This window comes from Phragmites australis, chromosome 10, assembly GCF_958298935.1.
Source record: "Phragmites australis chromosome 10, lpPhrAust1.1, whole genome shotgun sequence".
Classification (NCBI taxonomy): Eukaryota; Viridiplantae; Streptophyta; class Magnoliopsida; order Poales; family Poaceae; genus Phragmites; species Phragmites australis.
This window is the reverse complement of record NC_084930.1, coordinates 25,493,002-25,511,553: the sequence shown is the minus strand read 5'-3', so window position 1 is coordinate 25,511,553 and position 18,552 is coordinate 25,493,002. Positions and strand designations below refer to the sequence as shown.

At 43.9% G+C, this 18,552-nt stretch overlaps 2 protein-coding genes across 3 annotated transcripts; both read left to right on the top strand.

Moving 5' to 3' along the window:
- The first annotated feature begins 1,193 nt into the window (after positions 1 to 1,193).
- Positions 1,194 to 7,951, top strand: LOC133930464 (aldehyde dehydrogenase family 2 member B7, mitochondrial-like). Of its 2 annotated transcripts, none has more exons than XM_062377118.1 (11): positions 1,194 to 1,508; positions 3,469 to 3,624; positions 4,386 to 4,528; positions 4,617 to 4,770; positions 4,876 to 5,105; positions 6,018 to 6,107; positions 6,199 to 6,372; positions 6,466 to 6,603; positions 6,978 to 7,115; positions 7,233 to 7,294; positions 7,420 to 7,951. In XM_062377118.1, exons 1-11 carry the CDS (start codon positions 1,400 to 1,402, stop codon positions 7,691 to 7,693), a joined length of 1,668 nt encoding a protein of 555 aa, XP_062233102.1. In that variant the 5' UTR covers positions 1,194 to 1,399; the 3' UTR covers positions 7,694 to 7,951. The 2 variants fall into 2 exon arrangements, with proteins under 2 accessions (XP_062233102.1, XP_062233103.1); XM_062377119.1 differs by having other exon boundaries at positions 1,195 to 1,508; positions 3,487 to 3,624.
- A 5,515-nt stretch (positions 7,952 to 13,466) lies between these two features.
- LOC133930463 (UDP-glycosyltransferase 90A1-like) lies at positions 13,467 to 15,413 on the top strand. The gene has a single exon (XM_062377116.1). It carries the CDS (start codon positions 13,756 to 13,758, stop codon positions 15,163 to 15,165), a length of 1,410 nt encoding a protein of 469 aa, XP_062233100.1. The 5' UTR covers positions 13,467 to 13,755; the 3' UTR covers positions 15,166 to 15,413.
- The last annotated feature ends 3,139 nt before the right edge of the window (positions 15,414 to 18,552 follow it).

Genomic DNA, 18,552 nt, shown 5'->3' with positions numbered 1-18,552 from the left:
AGAATGTAGGGAATTAACATGTTTTATAAAATCCGTTTGAGTCACTTGTACAATATAAACACCAAAATAAATGTGCATTGTCTAGTACCATTGCACCAAGTTGTAAAATACCAACCCATGAGGGACCTGATCTTGCTCGTCGCTGACATGTTCTAGATGGCATGGTATTTCCTAATAGAAAAATTGCAACGACTCAGCTGTAACTTTGGGGATTTTCAAAAACCCTCCAGCGACTATTTTTTCACCAATCTAACATCTGCAAAATTTCTATAATATCAAATACTTGTCTAAGGAAGTTGAGTGCACGATATAACGCCTACGAGGCTAGTGTGGTGGGGTGGATAGGGATGTAAATGGATCCTCAATAGGTAGTTCTAGATTAGTACTTAATTTTTTTATTAATTTAATCAGGTGAGAGTGAATCTGTAATTTTTTTAGTTTTAAATTAACTTAATAACTCAGAAAATACAAAATCTACCTTCATAATCTCTAGTGGTGGAGTGTCTTGGACCACTTAATCCAACACGCCACACCATTTTCTGCACATTTGAAAGGGGTGAATCCACAAAATTCGCGATTGACATCATTGTTCCCATTTGTCACTCTTGCTTTAGTGATACTTCCAAACAAATATACTAATAAATTATCCAATGGATAAAAAGGATCATGTAAATTCTCTTCCAGCAAATGGTCCACTGCACGTGCGGTGACCAACTTGACAAGCACTAGCTATCCTCCCCATCCAAACTTATATTTATTTGTTTGAGATTGTTTCTAATTTTTATTTTTTTTAACTTAAAAATTAGAAGTCTAAATAAACGGGTTTATAAAAAATGATTTTATGAAATTAGAAGCCTGTTTTTTGAGAAAATAAACTAGAAGAACTAGCTGAGAGTAGTTTTTTTTAAGAAATAGTATACTGAGAAGAAAAAAATATTGTAAAATCTAACAGCTAAAATTTAAAAACAATTTTTCAAGTAAAAAATACAACTTTTTAAAGAAATCAGATACAGAACCACAAACAAATAGACCTTAAAACCAAAACCGTAATCCTACTCCTCTATCACTTACATGTGGATCTCACGTCTATTTTGACCCTGAAAATCCGTTCCCATAATACCAAAAATGCCCTTGTTTGCACCCAGAGTCCAGCTCCCAGGCCTATTAAAACCGGAGGGCACCTCTCGCTTTCCACCCCATATCCAAGGCCAACTCCGGAAGGCCCTGTAGAAGCAGAGGCAGGCAGGCACAGGCAGCCATTACTCCCACTGTCCCACACTCCCGCTCCCGGACCTGCTGCTGCTGGTGGCGGCGCCGGCAGATTCGAACCCGATATCCCCTTCCATTACTCAGCGCATCATCAGGGAGAGTTCCATTCGGCGGGCGCAATAACTCCGTCATGGCCGCTGCAACACGGAGGGCCGCCTCCTCGCTCGTCTCCCGCTGCCTCCTCTCCAGGCCCTCTGCCGCCGGGCGGCCTGCCGTGCCCTCTGCGCTCCACAAGCCAGGTACTGAATTGATTGCTCCGTGCTTCTCGGATCCTCCTGCCGCTTTTCGTGTGAATTGTTTACTTGTTTTATCTTGTGCCGTTTCTTGTTAGGTGTTCGCAACAAAGTTCGTGTTTTCTTCTTGGGTGTGCGGTCCCCCCCCCCCCCCCCACTGTTCTTGGGTGAACGTTTTTTGATATCACCGTTCACGCGCAGATCGGTTTTTTCTGTTTCGTCGATCACGTTAAGGGATTTGGATGCTGTGTTGTGTCCAGCTTCACACGCTGGATTTCTGATCTGAGCAGACCTGATGATCTGATTTCCAGGGTGTTTTTTCGGTGCCGTTGTGTAAAGATGCCTACTTCTGCTCCACCTTTTTTATTCCACTTTGATCATTGCTAGTTTCAGTTTGTTTCCCTTTGCCCATTCCTTTTTATGGGTTTAATTATTGGTTTGCAGCTGACTGGCTGACTGATGATGGAAAGGTTCGATCTAGTATAGTTTTATAGTTCTCTCTTTTTGATATAACAATATGAACTTGTGAAAAACTGTGGCCGTAATGTTTCACGAACTAAAAGAAAAAAAACCACTGGAATTAGTCATTCTAAATGATCATCTCATCTTGAGCTCTCAATGCGTATTTTAGCAGCCCCTCATCTCTTGGAACAATCGTACCTGCAACTTCCACCAAACGTTGCTATCCACTTCACTGTACTTTCTTCTGTTTCCTCTTTCCTCAGCTAATGTGGACAGGCTTTGTGGACATTTCCGTCCTTGCCCTCACCCTTATTTCATGTGGGTCATCAGTGAGTCATGGCGTGAACGGCAGCTTGGACTTTTCTCTAGTGCGCACCGGAGATAAGATTTTTGTTTAGATGATAAGACGACGATTTTTCCTCCAGTCCCTATCGCTTCGGTGGAAAATCAGAGGTTTTTAGTTCTCCACAATTTTGTTTGCAATTGTACTCCTCGCCATTGGTACAGGACCACCAAGAAGGCGTGCCTCACCTACATATTTAAAAAAAACAAATCAAGATCCATTTAGTTTAGAGTATCTGGGTAATTTTCAAGGTAACCGGATTGTATGTAATTTTTCCGTAGCACAAGGGCACTGTGTCGCTGACAGAGTACATGTACGCATCGCAAAATGCGCTACAGTACACGGGTAGTTGAAATTGTTCCTGTTATCTGCACTACTTGAATGACATATAATCCTGCAATCTTAAATGAGTATTCTCGGCATCTACATACCGCATCCTTGAAATTTGCCAATGAACGATTGAAACGATATAAGCTTTACTTACATACAGCGCCTGCAAATTTGTTCTCCAAAATATGAACAAACAGGAAAAAAGATGGCATTTTCGATCCGTGGTTTTTGCAAATTTGACTTTTCACTCAGTTCCAAATCTGATCGTAAAAAAGATATACTAGAAAAAAATGATGTGTTTGTGAACACAGTGCACGATCTGCCTGTTATGGTACAAAATCTACATTCTTGAAATACTCATTCCGGTTTTAAATAATTGACGTTTTAATCGAGATCTAGTCAAATTTTGAAAGCTATTGACGCTCAAAATTTTAAAAGTTTGACTAGATCTTGATCAAAGCGTCAAGTATTTAAAATCAGAGGTACCTTCAGTCCAATTGTTCCATTAATAGTTTGTCGCTTGACAAAATTCTGTATTCTAGTACTGAATTTGAACAACAAAATCACCATGCATATGAAATAAATTCTATAGAATTCCACTAATAAATTTTCCTAAAAATAAGAAGACCGCACATACAGTGGATATTTGTCTCATTATGCTATGTTTAGAGATATCTGCTTTTTTGTTGGCACCATATTTGATCTGAACGTCCCGTTTTAGTCTTCTGAGATTCAGACCTCATGAATTTACTTGTTTCTTAAAATTTGCTTTCTTTCTCGAGTCTCCAGTCTTCACATTTACGAGCAAAGTCCTATCATGCTTGACCACAGTGCACGATCTGCCTGCAGATGGGACATGTGGACTGTTGCCGGGGGTCCGTCAGAGGTTCAGCACTGCAGCAGCAGTAGAGGAGCCCATCGTGCCCCCAGTTCAAGTGAACTACACAAAGCTCCTCATCAATGGCGACTTTGTTGACTCCGCATCCGGTATGTTACTTAATGTTTTCTTTCTTTTAGTGGAGTATATTACTTCAGCTGTTCAGCTCAACTATACGAGTCTGGTTCAATTCTGCCCGTTTGCTGAGCTGCTCCATGAACTGGCTCAATAGGCCCATATGTTAGAAAAAAGTGTGACGTGGTTTCTGTTTCTTATCTCTATTCCATAGCTCGGTTGGTAGAAACTCCTATTGAGCGGCTGTCCACCTGGCCTCGAACCTGGATGCTCGCAGGTGGTGTGGGTACCTCCTTGAGGACTGGTTTCAGTGAGTTTTATGCCAACGAGGGTTCGATGCTCCCCTACCTTTAGAAGAAAGTCAGGGGACTTCTCTGATCTCTCCCAATGGTCGAGTTTTTATATAAAAGTTGAGTGAAAGAAGAGCTATGAAAGTGCCACACAATTTAAAACATTTCATACCGTCAAATAAGCTTCCAACTACAAAATATACATATGAAGTTTGGGTCATTTACCCACAAGAAACTTTTAGATAATTCTGCCTCAGTGACTAAGTTCCACCATAAAGTAACAAATGTTTAGGAATTCTATCCTATATAATTTAGGCTCCACCATAACCTTCCTCCATATATTTCAAAAGCAAAACAGTTCTGCATACTAAAATCAACAATTCATTTGCCAAATGTTACTTATTGTGATTTGTGAACTATTGCAAGGAACGGAGTTTACTCTAGTTTTCATGTTTTTGATGATAAGTTAATCTCACCAATCACAATGTGCATCTTCACCTCCTCAGGTAAGACATTTCCAACTCTGGACCCCCGTACCGGCAACGTCATTGCTCATGTGGCAGAAGGCGATGCGGAGGACGTCAACCGTGCGGTTGCTGTGGCCCGTAAGGCGTTTGATGAAGGGCCATGGCCCAAGATGACTGCCTACGTAAACACCTCACTTGGCAATTCTTATTTCTGTTGTATTGTCATGGTTCTTGGTCATGCTCATGGATGGTCGAAATTTATCTATGCAGGAGAGGTCTAAGATCCTTTTTCGATTTGCTGATTTGATAGAGAAGCACAACGATGAGATTGCTGCTTTGGAGACATGGGACAACGGGAAGCCATATGAACAAGCTGCTCATATTGAAGTGCCCATGGTCGCTCGTCTTATGCGTTACTATGCTGGTGTGTGGCTTTCTTCTGTTATCAACAAACGAAAGCAGTCAAGAACATACCTGCGTAGTTGTGTTCATGTGTGATTGGGTACCATGTTTGCTGAAATGTGTACAGGATGGGCTGACAAAATCCATGGGCTCATTGTGCCGGCTGACGGCCCGCACCATGTACAGGTGTTGCACGAGCCTATTGGCGTCGCAGGTCAGATCATCCCATGGAACTTCCCACTTTTGATGTTTGCCTGGAAAGTTGGCCCTGCTTTGGCATGTGGGAACACTGTTGTGCTCAAGACTGCTGAGCAAACTCCTCTGTCCGCTTTGTATATCGCTAAGCTGTCGCATGAGGTTGGTACAATGACCATTTTGTGTCTTCTTGTTTTGTTAATAAGGGAAATCAATTTATAATCTGTTCCTGTTATTGCAATGCTATTATATTTACCCTGGGAAAATGGACTTTGATTCATCCGACAACCATTTTTTATGTTCTATTGATATATTGTATTTTACTGGGATTAAAAGATGCTAGGATTAGTCGAACATGTTCCTTTTTAATTATGATATGATAGATGTATGCAGTGATCTCTGAGTGCTTAATGTTAATTTACTCCCTTGAGTTGTTTTGCACCATCACCACTCCTAACAGAGAAAAATGGAGGAAAAAACTGTTAATGGTGTAATTGAACATCCAAGAGCCAAATGATTCAAATTTCAATGCGTTGAGTCACGTGTTTAGTTCTTTATCAATGTAACCTTGTTTCAATGCATATATAGGATATGGATGGAACTCTCTCCAAGTCTGCACAAGATGGAATACCTTGTCCCATCTGTGTAAAATGTGAACAAGCGCACCTCATTTTCTCTTGAGGGCTATAAAATTCCAAGGTGTTCCTTTAAAAAGAAAAAAAACCATAAGATTCCCTCATCAATATAGACAAATAGAAAACATTTACACCACTTATTTTAGCGGGGGCATATTATAACAGTTTAGAACCGTGGATTAATCTGGTTAGATACAAAAGCTACAAGAGTTGTATACAAATATGACTACTATATTTCAATCATAGTCATCAAACTTGTACTGCAAGTATAATCGCGTTCACAAATCTTGCCGTGCATTTGAGAATACAATTGGCTACTTATTATTTATTTTTTTGAAATTGTACAGTAGGGGAAGCCCCTACAATTGGCTACTTATTATAATATAACTGCACATTTTTATTTGGATCAGAGCTGATCATATCTTGCATTTTTAAATAGGCTGGACTCCCTGATGGTGTTTTGAATGTTATCTCTGGTTTTGGTCCTACTGCTGGTGCTGCTCTTGCTAGTCACATGGATGTTGATAAGGTAAACCTATAATTGTTGTATTTTTTCCATAGATAATTGCCAGGAAAACTATACAGTATGAATAAACGTATATTTCTTTCCTTCGACAAAGCTTGCATTCACTGGATCAACGGATACCGGCAAAATTGTTCTTGAGTTGGCTGCAAGGAGCAACCTTAAGCCAGTGACACTGGAGTTAGGAGGCAAGTCTCCTTTTATTATCATGGACGATGCTGATGTTGACCATGCTGTTGAGCTTGCACATTTTGCCCTGTTCTTTAACCAGGTATTTGTTGGTATTGTGCCAAAATAAGCATGACAGTTGTGTTGTCAGTTTCTTTTACCTAAATATCTTTCCTTTGTCATATGAATTTGTAAGGGACAATGCTGCTGTGCTGGGTCTCGCACATTTGTACATGAGCGTATTTACGATGAGTTTGTGGAGAAAGCCAAGGCTCGTGCTTTGAAGCGTGTAGTTGGCGATCCATTCAAGAAAGGTGTTGAACAGGGCCCTCAGGTACATATGATTTCCTATTTAGGGTGTTCCATCATTATTTAGTTCCCAACCTACAATCACACGGCTGGTCATTCATTCTATAGAACTCCTCGATATTTTACATTTTCTTCAATATCAGATCACTGATCAGTCATCAGTAGAAGTCTCACAAGCTTCACATTTCACTCGATGAGCAATCACATTGCCAAATTATTTACGCAACATAACTCATGCGAGTTTCACACTTCAATCGGCAACCACATCGTGCTTTAGAATCTTGATAGTTCCACATGTTTTAGTGTTCAAAATAGATTGATGGCGTTCACTATTGCAATCCTACTATGTCTCCACGTTTTGAGCTGATAAAAAAAATGCTCTTTTTTGTTCATTTCTAGATTGACAATGAGCAATTCAACAAGATCTTGCGCTACATTAGGTCAGGTGTTGACAGTGGAGCTACCCTTATGGCTGGTGGTGATAGGTTAGGTGACAAAGGTTTCTACATCCAGCCAACGATTTTCTCAGATGTGCAGGTAAGCTTTGACTGCATCGAATTATTAGTTTTTCAGAAGAACGTCAAAGAATTAGTAAAAAATTATTTTTCTGTCTCTTGCAAGATATGCTTAATGTTCATGATACGGTTGTTACAGGATGGCATGAAGATTGCTCAAGAGGAAATCTTTGGGCCTGTTCAGTCGATCCTCAAGTTCAAGTGAGTAACACTCTTGTTGATATGTCCACCATCTGAAATTTCAGAATTTGTTACTCATACTTTTTTCCATTGAGTTAAAAACTTTGAGCACCAACTGGTTTATAATTTTTGTTCTGCTTCAACAGGGATCTCAATGAGGTCATCAAGAGGTCAAATGCAAGCCGGTACGGATTGGCTGCCGGTGTGTTCACCAACAATTTGAACACGGCCAACACCCTGACACGTGCGCTCAAAGTTGGCACTGTCTGGGTAAACTGCTTCGACATCTTCGACGCCGCGATCCCCTTCGGCGGGTACAAGATGAGCGGCATCGGGAGGGAGAAGGGCATCGACAGCCTGAAGAACTACCTGCAGATCAAGGCCGTTGTCACCACTCTGAAGAACCCCGCGTGGTTGTAAACATGAATTGTGGATAATCGGATGTGAAAATGGCGACAATCAGATGCGCTGATGATCATGATGATGAATAAGACGATGAAGAGCTGGTCTAATAAGATTTGCCCTAGCCTGAGTTGTCAATTATCTCTAATAAGCCCTTGTGGTTGGTGCTCGTCTTGTGTAATTTGTTTCTCATACTTTTTTCCATTGAGTTAAAAACTTTTATATTGTAGCAACGGATTGGAGTTTCAATATGAAATACCTCCTGTTGGAAGTGAAGTGCCAGGGTGGGGGGGGGGGGGGGTGACAGCTACACTTCCGGAGTGCTGGAGCACATGAAGCTGTTGGACTTGGGGGCTAGGAAGCATCAAAACGAAAGGCCTGGGCTGCTTTACGAAGGGATTGCATAGTTTGGGAAGCAGCTAGCTTGTGATGCAGTGGCGGCCTCAGTAAAAATGCAGAGGACCTTGCATCCTGCTTAGACTTCAACCCAGCAGCATCACTGTCTCACTGTCTGGTCAGAATTATCAGAAATGGGTCCATGAACAGCACATCGAATCACAAACGTAGTTTAAGTTGAACTTATCCATGTATATTTCTCCTCAAAGTTTCTATTTCGCTTAGTCCATACGGGCACAATCGAAGAAAAAAGTCCAAAGAGGGCAGTGGAGAGGACTGAGAAGCGGGTACTAACTAGAGATAGAGAGAACAAGGGAGGGAGTGGTCATCGTTGTCGGGTAGGTGGGGAGCCTCGAGTCAGTTCCTGCATCACCACGGCCACGTCTCACTGCCCTCACGGCCCTCGCCTCGCTCGCCTCTACCCGACTCACTGCTGCCTCGCTTGTGGCTGCTAGGCTCGCCTTTGCCCAGCTCGCGCCCGCTTCGCCATCGTGCCCCGCTAGGCTTGCCTCTGCTTGGCTCCCCCACCGCCCCCTCTCCTGACATCCATATCGTTCATGCTTCTAGGTTCGTGGAGAACTGAAGATGTGGACTATTGGTGTGAGGAACCGTCCAAATTGTATTCAAGTTAATCACTTGGACGATCATTTAATAAGATGAGAGCTAGCACATGTCCATCTCTTGATATGCCACGTTCTAACTCACATCTCACTATAACAATCGCAATCACCAATAATTAACATGAATCCAATTCCGATAGTCCCGGCATATATTTTATGACTAAGATCGAAACACACGCCTTTACAACAAGCTTCATCACATCAATGCATAATAAAAAAGCGAGTAATGTAAATATATTACAAGCCTTAAGGTTATTACAAGTTCAACAAACACTAAGACAACAAATACAACAAGTTCATCTCCTAGCATGTTAAAGTTACTATGTAGCTGAATTAACGTCTATAAACAACAAAAGAAATGGAGTCATTTGCCCTAAGGCACCACCGAGCCATCATGAGTAGTCCACCACTATTCTTATCCATCACCAACATCGGTGGGCATGAAGTAATTATACATTATTTCTTCCTCACCTACAAAAACTCAACAAAAGCAAGGTAAGTACAAAGGTGCTCGCAAGACTTACTCCATAATTGGTACATATGATAACCTGACTCCAAAGATCATGCATTTGAGGACGCGTAGCAAGGAATCAGTCACAAGGTTAAATGAATTTATACGAAAAAGTATTTACCAACTTAAGATTGCGAGCATCTATAACTTAACAATTCGTACCCTACTATCATGAGATCATAAAAATAACCATAACCATCACTTGATCATACTCATTTCGATACAAACCATCACTATCCACTTCCCAACATACCATAACGACCCAGCATCAGAACTCTACAATTGATGCAGAAGAACATAAGCATACTCATAACCGAGAGCATGATAATTTAAATTGATTTTACACCCTGCAGGGATACATCTTCACCCACATAACTAGGGTTCATATTCTTGGCCCCCAAAACAATCTTTCTCATACATAGAACTATCCACTTGCGCTTGCCCCTATGGCACCGGGGTTACCGTGAGCATGTCCCAGACACCTTCGGCTCCAAGCCACCTTGCTTCTCCTCATTCTTTTTCTCTTACATGTCGTAGGGCCACAAGTCAAGTGTTAGCATGACGTATAATAATTGTCTCATTAGTACATTTATTGAATATGTGGAAGTACAGAAAGTGCTTAATCCAACGACAAATAATTGTCAGTGCTTAATCGATGCAAGTGATCTATGGTATCGGGGTTCCTCTCTCGATCTACCCCTAGCACCACCCACATCTCATCTCATTCTCACAAACTCTTCATCCCAGCATCATTTGCATTGTGAATAACAATTAAGCCCTATAGCTTGCGAACAATGGGTCTCGCGAACGATGGGTATTCCACCTCGACTTCTACCGATGACCTATGCATTCCTAAGCATCTCGGATAAATTTTAAGTTAGACTTTAACATTGTTATACCCAGATTATAAGGATAGGGAATCATCAATAATCAAGATAGGAACAAATGCATCGATATAGGTTCTACCCACAAATCTCAACATTGATTCGCTAAACATATACAACATACATAAACCGATAACTTATCAAATTAGACACCGCAAGATCCAAAGTAAAAGTGAAATATGCTTAGATGCTTGTCTTGTTGCTATGGTGCCTCGCTCATGCATACCTTCAGTTTGGTATCAGCCTCGATCGCTTGAACTGTCGACACGCACTCTCTAAACAATTGAAGAGTGCATCAAATGAACAAACGGATGAATGAAGATGTATGCTTATGAACGAGATGCAATGTGTCATGTCATGAAAACATTTGCAAAAGAACACCTAAGAGATTGAGTTAGGAGAGGTTTAAACCTCGCATAAGATAACCTAAGGTCATAGGGCACTAAGTGGCTGGCAGTCAAACCGTTCTAGATGACAGTTAGACCATGGGGGTTAAACAAAGAAGAAATCAGTGCAGAATAGACTTGGTGGTCAGACTGGATCCATGGTGATCAAACCGCTAGGTCTGACGGTTAGATCGGCCCTACTGGCGGTCTGACTCCTGACTATGGAGTTTGATTAGAAGTTTGACCAACCAAGTCATAACCCGGCAGTCAAACCGGACCTAGTGGTGGTCAAACCATTGGGCCTAGCTGATGGCACCTCAGTGAGGTTGCCGGCGAATGCTCCGGCGATGCCTTGGACTAAGAAGGGTACCAAACACTCTACAAGACAAGGGGAGTGTTTCTTGGGTGGTTTGGGCGACATGCACGCGGCCAAACTCGAGGACTCCATGGGTGAAGTCCATGGCTAGGGTGGAGCTCAGGTCTAAACTAATGGGGGACCGAATGGAGCTCAAGAATGGTGAGGAAATGGTTAGGGAAGTCTCACATCGGCGTGGGGAAGCTTTCTAGAGGGTTAACCAACTCCGGGGAAGCTTTGCTCTGAAGATTAGGCTCCAAGGTGGTGGTTGGCATTGAGGTGGAAGAACTCGCATGGAAGTATCTCCAACGAAGAAAATGGTAGGAAGGAGCTCGATGAAGCCTTCGAGAAGCTCAAGGAAGTCTTCTCCATCGATCTCGGGTCGTCGTAGTGGTCGAGGTGGTTGCTCTCCCTCTCTCTCTCTCTCTATCTCTCTCTCTCTCTCTCAGTTTAGGTGGAGGAAGAAGAAAGAAATGAGCAAGAGAGTGAGAGTGAGCGTCGGTCAGTGGGCTTTAAATGGCATCTCTGAGTTCTGGAGGCTAGAGCGCAGGTAGGGCCCACATACTGAAAGTCTTCATTCTTCTCCCCATTTCTTTCTATTCTTCACCTCATCCTTCCTAAATAGCTTTGGGACTTCCTAACTATTTCTAAGCAATTTCCACTCATAAATATGTATGGTGAAAACGTGCATTCATCAACGGCATAACATATCCAAAACATGTTTAAATACTTGAAACAAAACCAAATACATGAAGCATGATGTCATGATGTGTATGCACACTTGATGACTAGATTAGGGTTTTTGAGGTGTGACAACAGATCTCGTGCATGTGTCGTGTGCGTCTCATGGGAGTGAGGAGCCGGCATGGGCTGTCAGCATCACATGAGGCTATGGGACGGTGGGGTAGGGCATGGCCATGAGCAATCGAGCCGTATATGGTCATGTAGGCTTAGCTAGTTAGCTGAATGTCTAATACATACCTAATACCTGATACATAATACTATATATAGAAAAAATTGCACAAAATTTTAGGTGTACACCTGTGACCCTAAGTGGGCCCACCCCTATTGTGGTGTGCCCACTCACGAGAACTGATTAAGTTTGGAGAATCATGTTAGCAATAGCAACTTATTCAATAGTATCTTCTATAGGCAATATATAGAGTACATGAGAGAGTACAGGATAAGGGACTCAAGTAACCTATACGTAATGGATAAGGATTCTATATCCCTAACACTTCCATGAAATGTAAGGCACATCCACTAGCCGTCATATAGTGGAGTCTTTGTAATCCCATCAAACCAAGCCGAAGAAGCGTAAAATGAAGCACACAAGTAGAGTCGTGATGGTGACAACAAAAGAATATCTTTGGTAAAGAATTGCAATAAAGCGATGAAGAATAGTAAGATGAAACAAAATTATCACTAGAGCCACAGAAGAATCTTGATGGCTAAGTTGCATCAATAACTACTGGAAAGAAATCGACTCATTGACGAAGAAATATGTAGACTTATAGGCATAGATAAACTCAAAAGGGGACTAAGACTTGGATGTGAATGTAGCAGTATTTCAAAAACTCTAAAACTAGACCTAGATGCACAGCCTAGTGATAGCACCACCACAAAAGGGCTAGCACAATAGCAGTAGTGGCAGCAAAAGCTAGCAACCGATAGCACACAACACACCAGCAAGACTAAGCCCACGCCCTAGAAGTCCATGATCTATCGCCAAAGGCAGCCCATAGCTGTTGTACGATAGAGAGGAGAGGCAGCGACACAGAACAGAGAGCAGTGGCAACAGGGAGTGCTCCAATAAGCGAGCAGCAAGACCAAATGATGACAGATCCATCTGCAAGTAAGAGCATCTCCAATCGACTCCTAAAATTTTACTCCTTATATCTTCATATAGAGAGCCTCTCTAAAAGATTCTTTCTCAATTTCTCTATACGCTCCAACCGACTCTCTAAATCTCGCTACATAAATTTCACTCACCTATATTTTAGAAATGAACTCACTTTTTTACCATATAACCTATGACTAAAAATAATTTTAGAAATTAATCCATCGTATAAGAAGAATATTATTAATTTTCTCTAGATTTTTAGGAATTTATTTAAGGCCCTAACAATTGCTAAAAGTTATAAAAGTAGTATTTTTTGAAAAATTTTAGTTTAAATTCTACACATAATTTTTAAGTGAATCTAATAAAATGGATTGCACATAGATTATAGAACACGTTTAAAAAAATTTAAGATTTTTAAAGCAATAGAAGATCACTATTTTAAATAAAGAGGACGGAGGAAATCGAAGTTGTGAGTACTGTTCACACTGGGTCACAGTTAGCCTCTCGTTCGGACGAGCCTGATAGCAAGCGAATAAAAATACCGAGCGAGATAGCGATCCGGTTGGAGCCGTGTTTTTCGTCCCGCTCTATAGATGTGACGATAGCGAGCGAGATGCCGAGTCCTTTGGAGTTGCTCTAAGCTAAAGATGATAGATCAACGACGAAGACCCTGACGATGTAGAGGATCTGCAGGTTGTTGTTGGCGACGTAGAGGATCTGCATGCAGTGGTTGAGCAGCGGGCTCCTCCAAGCCATAGATGTAGCAGAGGTGTGCGGTGAAGGTGGGTGTAGAGGGCAATATTCCTATTTGTAAGCGATGACATCATGTGGTCCAGTACCCCTGTTTGTGTCGATTCAAGAAGCGAAATGTATATTATGGGAAACTGAAGTCTATTTTGTACTCACTATACCAGATCATACCGGACCGTCCGTTTCGAATCCTGCCCACAGTAAAGCAGCGCACCCAAAGCAGCGTTGCCTCGTCAATTTCGCACTCCAGGGGATGCTTCGTGCTGGCAACGCGTGAGTTATACGACTGGACCACCACAACCACAGAGAGGTCAAACCACGCTAGCTAGCTTGCCATGGCCTCTTCCTCCCCGCGCCCGGTGCTCCGTCACGTGGCCATGCTCCCCTTCATGGCCAAGGGCCACGCCATGCCGCTCCTCCACCTGGCCCGCCTGCTCCTCCGCCGCGGCCTTGCGTCGGCCGTCACCTTCCTCGCCACGCCACGCGACGCGCCCTTCATCCGCGCGGGAGCTCCGGGCGCGGCCGTCGTCGAGCTGCCGTTCCCCTCCGACGGCGGCCCGCAGAGCATGGAGGAGCTCCCCTCCGCGTCCCACCTCCTCGACGTCGTCTCCACCGCCGCCGGGCTCCGCCCCGCGTACGCGGACGCGCTGGCCCGGCTCGAGCCAAGGCCCGACCTGCTCGTCCACGACGGCTTCCTCCCCTGGGCCAAGGACGCCGCCGACGAGCTCGGCGTGCCGCGACTCGTCTCCTTGGGCATGGGCGCCTTCGCCTCCTACGTCTCCGGCGCCGTCCTGGCGCAAAAGCCGCACGCGCGCGTGAGCTCGCCGACCGAGCCGTTCACGGTTGACGGCTTGCCCGGCCTCCGGCTCACGAAGGCCGACCTGTTCCCGCCCTTCGACGAGCCGGAGCCGGCCGGCCCGCACTGGGACTTCGTGTGCGAGAGCGGCAGATGCATGTGGTCGAGCCGGGGCACCATCGTCAATTCCTTCCTTGAGCTCGAGTCAATCTACATAGACAAGTGGAACCGGGAGAACCCGCTCCCGCTAAAGATGTGGCCGGTCGGTCCGCTCTGTCTTGCAAATGAACCGGTCCAGGCCCTGGACCCAGATCTATCCAGTTGGCTCGACTTGAGGCTCACCATGAACCGGCCTGTTCTGTACGTCGCCTTTGGCTCGCAAGCTGACCTGAGCCAGGCGCAACTGGAGCAGATTGCGATTGGGTTGGACCGGTCCGATCTGGACTTCATTTGGGTGGTACGATCCAAGTGGTTGGATCAAGAGGACCGGTTCGAGGGCCAGTTTGGAGACAGGGGCAAAGTGGTCCAAGGCTTCATCAACCAGCTCGGGGTCCTGAGCCACAGGTCCGTCAAGGGGTTCTTCAGCCATTGCGGCTGGAACTCGGTGATGGAGAGCATCAGCACCGGCGTGCCCATCCTTGCATTCCCAATGGCCGCCGAGCAGAAACTCAACGCAAAATTCGTTGTCGATGAGCTTGGAGTTGGACTTCGGGTTTGGCCGACAAAGAGAGGGGACGACGACACCACGGAAGGTGGGCTAGTTGCAAGTGGAGATGTGCAGGCGTTGGGGAGAGAGCTGATTTTAGGAGAGAGAGGAAAGCGTGCTGCCGCTAGAGCGAGCAAGCTTGCGGCCTCTGCCAGAAGCGCAATGGATGCGGGCGGGTCCTCATTTGAAACCCTAGAGCTGATGGTCAGTGAGATTGGCATGGGTGAGTCGAAGAGTGAGTGAGTAGTCAGTCAAGTGCTATTGCTTTAATTTCTGGGAGCAATTTGGATTAATAATGTACTGTATTATTAAAATTCCCCCTTTTGGGCTAGTCGGCTGGAATGGAACGACTCGTGTGGTAGATGCGTTTATAGCAATCAATTACATGTTGGTAAGCATATCAATCACCTATTGCAAATAAAAATGATCTATCATATCAATCACACCAAACGTAATGGCCAGTGACGGTACGTACGTGTGTTGTTGCTTTGTTTATGGCAGTGAATGCTGCTACGGTTCGATTGATCATTAGCCTACTAAGGCTGACTCCAGCAGGAGCCGTTTTCAAGTGCGCCAGTACCGGTACGACCCATCCACCTGTAAAGCACTTTAGCAGGTGCAGTTTTCACTGCTACAGGCCGTGAAGCGGATGGGAGGGATTGTCTGCGGACGGAAACTGACGACTGTATCACTATTTAGAGAGTATGTTTATAGATATAAGGAAAGAAGAAGAGTAATAGAAGATAGAAAATAGAGTAACTGCTGAAGATAAAAATAATAAGAGATATTATAATAGTGTAAACGGTACTATAATAATGTTAAAGAAAATAAAATTTTAAAATATCATGACTTAAGTACACGTATGCAGCTTCTCACTTGCTACACTCAGTCCGTTTCTCATCACCGTTCTGGAGTGAGTACTAGACTCTTCCAAGTGTTTGTCATCGTCAAATGCTGAGAGCAGCAGAAAAGAAGAGGACAGGCCAACACGTATCGAGGACCTCTTCAAACGTATGAAAATTCTGCCAAACTTCCTGTTCCTTGACAGGCAGCACCATCTCATCAGGATAAACAGTATCCTCGTGTTCTGCATTGATCCGAAATATATCGAGGACCCCTTCAATTATATGGAGAGGAGTCTGATCAGGATATTTGTGAGTTTTGCTCCGCTTCTCTCCACAGGTAAGCAAATACTCTGGACTTGCGATAAGTCTTTTGTGACTCCCATCTATTATCAATTGATATTTCAAGCCGTTTGGTCTCATCCTTCAGAGGGACTTGCTCACTTCTTTCATTGGTAGTGAAAACCCGGCTACTAGCCTTGGCAAGATCTTTACCGGAACCTTTCCTCTTATGAGAATTCAAGTCATCTTGCAACAAAGCAAAAGCAGAAGCAGTATCCATAGTTTTTGGCGATGTAAAGCTATTATCGAATGAATTTCCTCCTTTAATCCTACTAAGAAACAGTGGCAAAATACATATCATCATAGGAATTGTTGTATAGGAGAATACTTTAGGATAGCTGCTAAAAATGTCATAATACTCTGACACTTGGCAAAGTTATCTAATTGGGGTATGTGTAATTGGTAGTGATCCTTATCAAATCTATCACACACCTTCGTACACATCTCATCCCAGTCAGTAACCCTCCCACGTAACTTCATGGTTTGTAACCAGGAAGCTGCAACCCCGGTGAAATTCAGAGCAACAAATCGTGTTTTCAGTGATCACGAATAACAAACACCTCGAAGTACATCTCACATTGGTCCTTCCAGAGACGAATGTCGAATATCTAGCTATAGGATATATGTACATAAAGAGTATATCATATATAAATGGGGTACATCATACACCTGATGGATAACTCTAGATTTTGCGGATTCGAATCTGCAGGCCCTGATATACTTAGAGATCATGAATACCTGTACTGGAAAGGTATCGATCGGGTTAACCGACCTGAGTACGACTAGTATCTAAACTGGATTCGACTGCCTTGGCTTGATTAGCAAAATGAGGGACTCCCTATCAATTATAGGTGGAACTTAGGCAGCACTAGGACCCTTTATAAGGTGAGGACTCTGATCCCTGGAGAGAGAACTCACAATAGATCAATGCCTACATAACCCGACACAAGCATCCAGACCCTAGCCTTGGAGATACTCGACGCCTTCAACTCTAGATTAGTTCAGATCTAATCTACTCCATTATATTAGGTTCAGCCATCTTTCTTGTACTTGAGACAATTTATATACAACATCATCCACACATGACGCCAGGTATTACTCTGCCTCAGGGGCCCGAACCTATATACATCATGTGTCTTATTTTCTGCTCGATCCCTAATCTCGAAGGTACTCTGGTTCAATTACAGACATATTATCAGGAACTAATCTTCAACAGTTGGCGTGTCAGGTAGGAGCCTTCATCTGTTTTTCAGGATTGATCATGTCTCAAGTGCACATTCGTGTTGGATTCTCTGACACTGGCTTCTACGACCACTTTGAGTCGGCAGCAGTCATCTTCGCATCACCTCCTACCAGTTCAGAGATCACATTTGGAACAATGGCATACCACTCGAACGATCAAGGTAAACTGATACACATCAGTATCATCGAGTCCAGCCTATTGGACACATATGGCGAGGTGGGACACCTCAAACGAGATCCTAAGGAGCCTAACGTTCTTCAGTTTATGGACATCGACAATGACGGTGAGAATCAGGAAAGTGGCGATGAAGACTCTATCGACGGCCAAAGCAGCCGATATATTGATTTGTGTTCATGGTCGGAGCCGATAGCACACCCATCGAGCAAAACATGGAGGATCCAAACACCATGATGAACGATGGTGAAAGAATCCTCGAGGACCTAGCAACAGCAGATGGGGCTCTATAGACCCCCGACACCGCCCATCATTGACATGCTGAGGAAAATCAAGGGAATCCTGATATTTGACGTCAACTTGACCTGGGAACGCTTGCTGTTTAGGTAACGTCCCCCACCCGCAACGATTCCAAGATCGAGGGACGAACTCCCTCAACATAGAGATCGCAAAGCTATATCGGCTTCACCATAGCCAAGTCTAGGCAGTGGTGTCTTTAGTACTCCAGAAGCTAACGTCCAGAGAGCTCATATGATTCTAAGGTCCTTCCTTGAGTTGGATCCGACAAATCCTCTAACCCTGATGGTCAATCAGCTCAATACTATGCTTGATGAAGCTCAGATCCAGGTGGCTCAAGTGAATAACCCCAGCGGCTCTAGACACCCCAGCCAGCAAGGCACTAGTTCGAGGAGTCACGAACGTAGACATCCATAAGTTGAGGGATCCCAAACAGGAAGCTCGGGTGGTCGAGCTCGAGCACAGTCCTACAGGCTAGACTGTAATTGCTCCATCCATAGGAGCGGAAACTAGGAAGACCTAATAAACTGCATCCCTCATGACAGACATGATCAACGGAGGGTGATAGACAACCATCATGAGGAACGCCATGATAACGATCATCGTTATAAGGACTTTAGATCTCCAGGACGAGATGATCGACATAACTCACCCGTTCAAGGAACATGCATAACAGTCCTCCTTCATCTCCTCCTGAAGAATTCAACGAAGGTTGTGAAGCCTTCACACCCG